This window comes from Dichomitus squalens (assembly GCF_000275845.1).
Source record: "Dichomitus squalens LYAD-421 SS1 unplaced genomic scaffold DICSQscaffold_11, whole genome shotgun sequence".
NCBI classification, from domain to species: Eukaryota; Fungi; Basidiomycota; class Agaricomycetes; order Polyporales; family Polyporaceae; genus Dichomitus; species Dichomitus squalens.
Window position 1 is genome coordinate 304,423 of NW_006766893.1, and position 3,716 is coordinate 308,138.

At 51.4% G+C, this 3,716-nt stretch overlaps 2 protein-coding genes across 2 annotated transcripts in view; one reads left to right on the forward strand and one right to left on the reverse strand.

The window, feature by feature from the left end:
- The window catches only part of DICSQDRAFT_105098 (NAD(P)-binding protein), a 3,621-nt gene extending 2,643 nt beyond the window's left edge, over positions 1–978 (forward strand). The window contains exons 7-9 of the mRNA XM_007365163.1: positions 178–466; positions 531–659; positions 734–978. Of these exons, the coding sequence (XP_007365225.1) occupies positions 178–466; positions 531–659; positions 734–896 (581 nt within the window). The 3' untranslated portion in view covers positions 897–978. The remainder of the gene's footprint in view (positions 1–177; positions 467–530; positions 660–733) is intronic.
- A 127-nt stretch (positions 979–1,105) lies between these two features.
- DICSQDRAFT_59308 (uncharacterized protein) lies at positions 1,106–2,344 on the reverse strand (the record flags this gene model as incomplete). The annotated part of the gene is made up of 2 exons (XM_007365164.1): positions 1,106–1,473; positions 1,615–2,344. 2 exons carry the CDS (start codon positions 2,342–2,344, stop codon positions 1,106–1,108), a joined length of 1,098 nt encoding a protein of 365 aa, XP_007365226.1.
- Between the last annotated feature and the right edge of the window lie 1,372 nt (positions 2,345–3,716).

The following is a 3,716-nucleotide window of genomic DNA, read 5'->3' on the forward strand; positions in this document are numbered from 1 at the left end:
ACGCAGTTCGGGATGGCTTCCCCAATGGACCGATGTCGGAATACTTCGTCACGACCTGGGACACCGTCTATCCTCTACCTGACGAAATTTCGGGCCGCACTGCGATAGCGACGCTCACCCCTGGTCTGTACGTCTCTGATACCCATCCGCCCCAAACTGATCGTGTTCCAACGACAGGCTGCACGGCCCTCGCGCTCGCGACGGAGGCATACAATGTCCAAGCAGGCGACTTTGTCCTCGTGCACACCGTCGCGGGCAGTGTCGGGCTCTTCTTCGCACAGCTGATCAAGTCGCGGGGAGGAATCGTTATCGGCACGACGAGCACCCCTGAGAAGGCGGCAATTGCGAAAGCCAATGGGGCGGACCACGTGATCATATACAAGACTGAGAACGTCGCGCAGCGCGTGCTCGAGATCACTGGCGGGCTGGGCGTGCACGCGATCTTCGATGGGGTCGGGAAGGACACGTGAGTCTGGTGCATTTGGGGGCGGTCATCGTCGTATGACTGGGATTGACAAGCGGATGTGCAGGTTCCAAACGAATCTGGCCTGCATCCGTACGAAGGGCACGATTGTCTGGCTCGGGTTCGCCTCGGGCCTCGTCGAGCCCTTTGCGCCCCACATCACCGCGATGAAGGCGGCCAAGTACGTCTTCGCATCGTGAGTAATGCTACGCCTCTCTCCCTCAAGGGTGCCCATGGATAATCACTGACGCGAGCTCCGGATTGCTGTAGGGCCGCCGCGTACTTTGCGGATAGGAAGGCTGGTCGGGAGTACGTGGCGGAGGTTTTCCGACTCGTCGCGAACGGGGTCTTCAAGCCGTTCGTGCACAATGAGTACCCGCTCAGTGCGGCGGGGGTTCACGGAGAGAGAGCTATGGGAGGGGATGACCGCTGAGAAGTGTACGTGCAGAAACATGCCCTTCGAAGAACGTCTGGTAACCACGCATCGCAATCACTCATATTAATGCAAGCTATTTTACTCAGGGAAAGGTTGTAACGTGTCCTCAATCCCAATAGCAAAGCGATACACCCTCGTTATCTTCCTAGACCCACATCCAATTCTCAACAGCTTCATTTTTCAATCCCTCATTCCCTTCCACCACTCTATCGCTCCGTCTTTGGTCCTTTCTTGGGATTCTTTAGCTTTCTCTGATCCTTCGCGGTCTCGTACTCCTCCTCTGTGAGACCTAGACGAGTGGATTCCGTATGTCCTTCGTGGTACCTCTTGGCTGCACGATGAGGAAGACTGTCCTCTTCGACAGGTTTGCGGACATCGTCTGGTTTGTCCCGCAGGATCATCGCATAGAGATGATCTTCTTCCGAAGATATGACTCCGAAGACTTCTGAGCAACATCCTACCACTCGGAAGCCAAAGCGTGCGGGCGGCTCTTCCTTTGTGGTGGGAGACTTTGAGCCTGGCTTTCCCATGACGTGCTGAGAACGGTCACTCGATTTTGACTGATTGTAGTTTTCTGGTACGATCCCCGGCTCAGCAAGTGGTTTCTTGGTTCCGTTGGCCCAGTACGTCTCCCGCGCTGGCGGATCTCCCATGGTCCCCATGACCTCGCGTACACCGGAGTATATGGGGACAGGATTGGCCTTCCTGATGGGACGGCCGAGTTCCATGATAACCATGATATATGGTCGATATTGACTTGGCCCAAAGAAGATGTCATCGGCCTCAAACGCATCGGGTGAGACTGAATCATCGCGTTGTTTGACTGAGATACCGAGAGCCGTGATGTTGTCAGGGGTGAGACGCTTCTTATCCATGAGCACAGGAATGACCACATCAATCTTTTTTTGACTGTGGTATACTGCGAGTATCTCGCCCCGCAGGAACGCGCCAAACAGGACAAGGGGGTTTAGAGCATTGTCTCCCATTCGGATTGTCTGTAGGAACCTCACGGAAGCATCTTTGAAGACTTCCTCAAAGGTGCGTTGTTCATTCCCACCATTCTGTGCTTGAATTCTGGAAATCGTCTTTACTCCCTTTGTGTGGAATAGCGCCCCGATAAAGCTGGACAGAGAGCATCCTGATGAGTATACCACTTGCGCCCCGGGATTGTTTTCGTTTCTGTTTTCTTGTTCCACAGCCTGATAGTATGCTTCCGTGCACAGGAAGCGAGCAACCACTTCTCCGGCCTCCCCTTTTGACAAGAGGTCATGGGAGAGGTACTCATGAAGCACGTCCAATGCTCGAAGGCGACCGGATCCTGGGATTTGCTGTTCATGGTAGAATCTCTTGAAGATCTGTGCGATAGCTTCGGCCATTATGGGCTCGCTCCGATGTGTTGTGTACAGGCAGTCTCTACTAGGTTCCATATCTAGAACCGTCCTCATGGAATACGCATGAAGCTGGTGCTGGGTTAGCCATGCAGGGTTCTCCCGTGAGACATCCTGGCGAAGGCAAGCACGGATATTCAGCAGCTCAAGAAGCTGTGTATTACTGATGTCCTCTATCGCAGAGCCGGACAAAATTGCCTTCTCTGCCAATCCAAGTACGGCCTCATCTCCAGCAGACATTGTGGATAAATATTTCGAACGCCACCTGTTTGACCTTGTGAGTATTCATGTTGCATCCACAGATATTCTGAGAGCACGCACAAGCCGCGACCAAATCTGGACATGAACTCGCAAGTAGAGAGGACTTTCCAAGGTGTCTTGGACCACAGGGTTTTTCGAGGAATGTAATCGATTCTGCCGCCGAAGAAAGGATGGACCATATCTCCAAAATTATTCTTTGCATGCTCTGAGCAGAGTCGAAGACGGGATGGGGCCACCAGGCCAGTATAAGGGTTGGTTGTAAGGAAGACAAAGAATGCCTCATGTCCCACAAAGAAGGTCATCGCTGATATAATTGCATCCAGCCGCGAGCCAGCGTCCGGATTACAAGGGTGCCGAGCAATCAATGACTCGGCATTGTCGAAATAAAGCAATAGCTTCACCGCAGATGTAGATGGGCTGTGGTTGAGTAGACCATCGATCAGTGCTTGTAGCGCCTTGGCTGCGTCAGTTCCAGCTTGTAAAAGTCTCTTTGGTATGAATCTTCCTCCGTATTGGGTGCAATGGTCCGGCCCAGACCCCATAGAACGGTCCCGCTGTTTACTGGTCCACAAGGCATTCTATGAAGTGGTCAAGTTAGGATCTTATCCGTACATAACAGTGAAGAACACTGACTAATGTATTGCCCACATTTACCCATGGCACTACACCATTATCTGTGGTACTGTGGTGTTGCCATGCGTGCACTAGCTCCAGATAGGACTTGTGTGTCGTGCCTTCCGCAAGTTCACCACGACTACTGTTCATCTCAGAGAATATGATGCGGAAGAACTCAAGCATCACAAGTTCCTCTTCAAGTGAATTGTGGCATAGCTGTAACTCGTTGAGCAAAAGTTGCCTGACCCATTTAGGATACCTATATTGAGGATCTATAGGAGTATAGAAGCAAAATTAGAACTACCATGCTGGTTTGGAATCGCGCCAATGATTGTGAGACGTTACTCGCATCTGAAGTCCATCCCCAGACTATAGGTTGTCTCTAAGTATTCGAGCAGGGTGCGTGTCTTTCCATAACCATGACTTTGGATCCAACAGCCGTAGTTAGAATACAGTTTACACCATCTGTAAAAACCACCTTTGCAAATTACATCTATTTAGTACAAATTAGCTCTTAATAGACACAGTAGTTGGATAGTGAAAAATAGTGCAA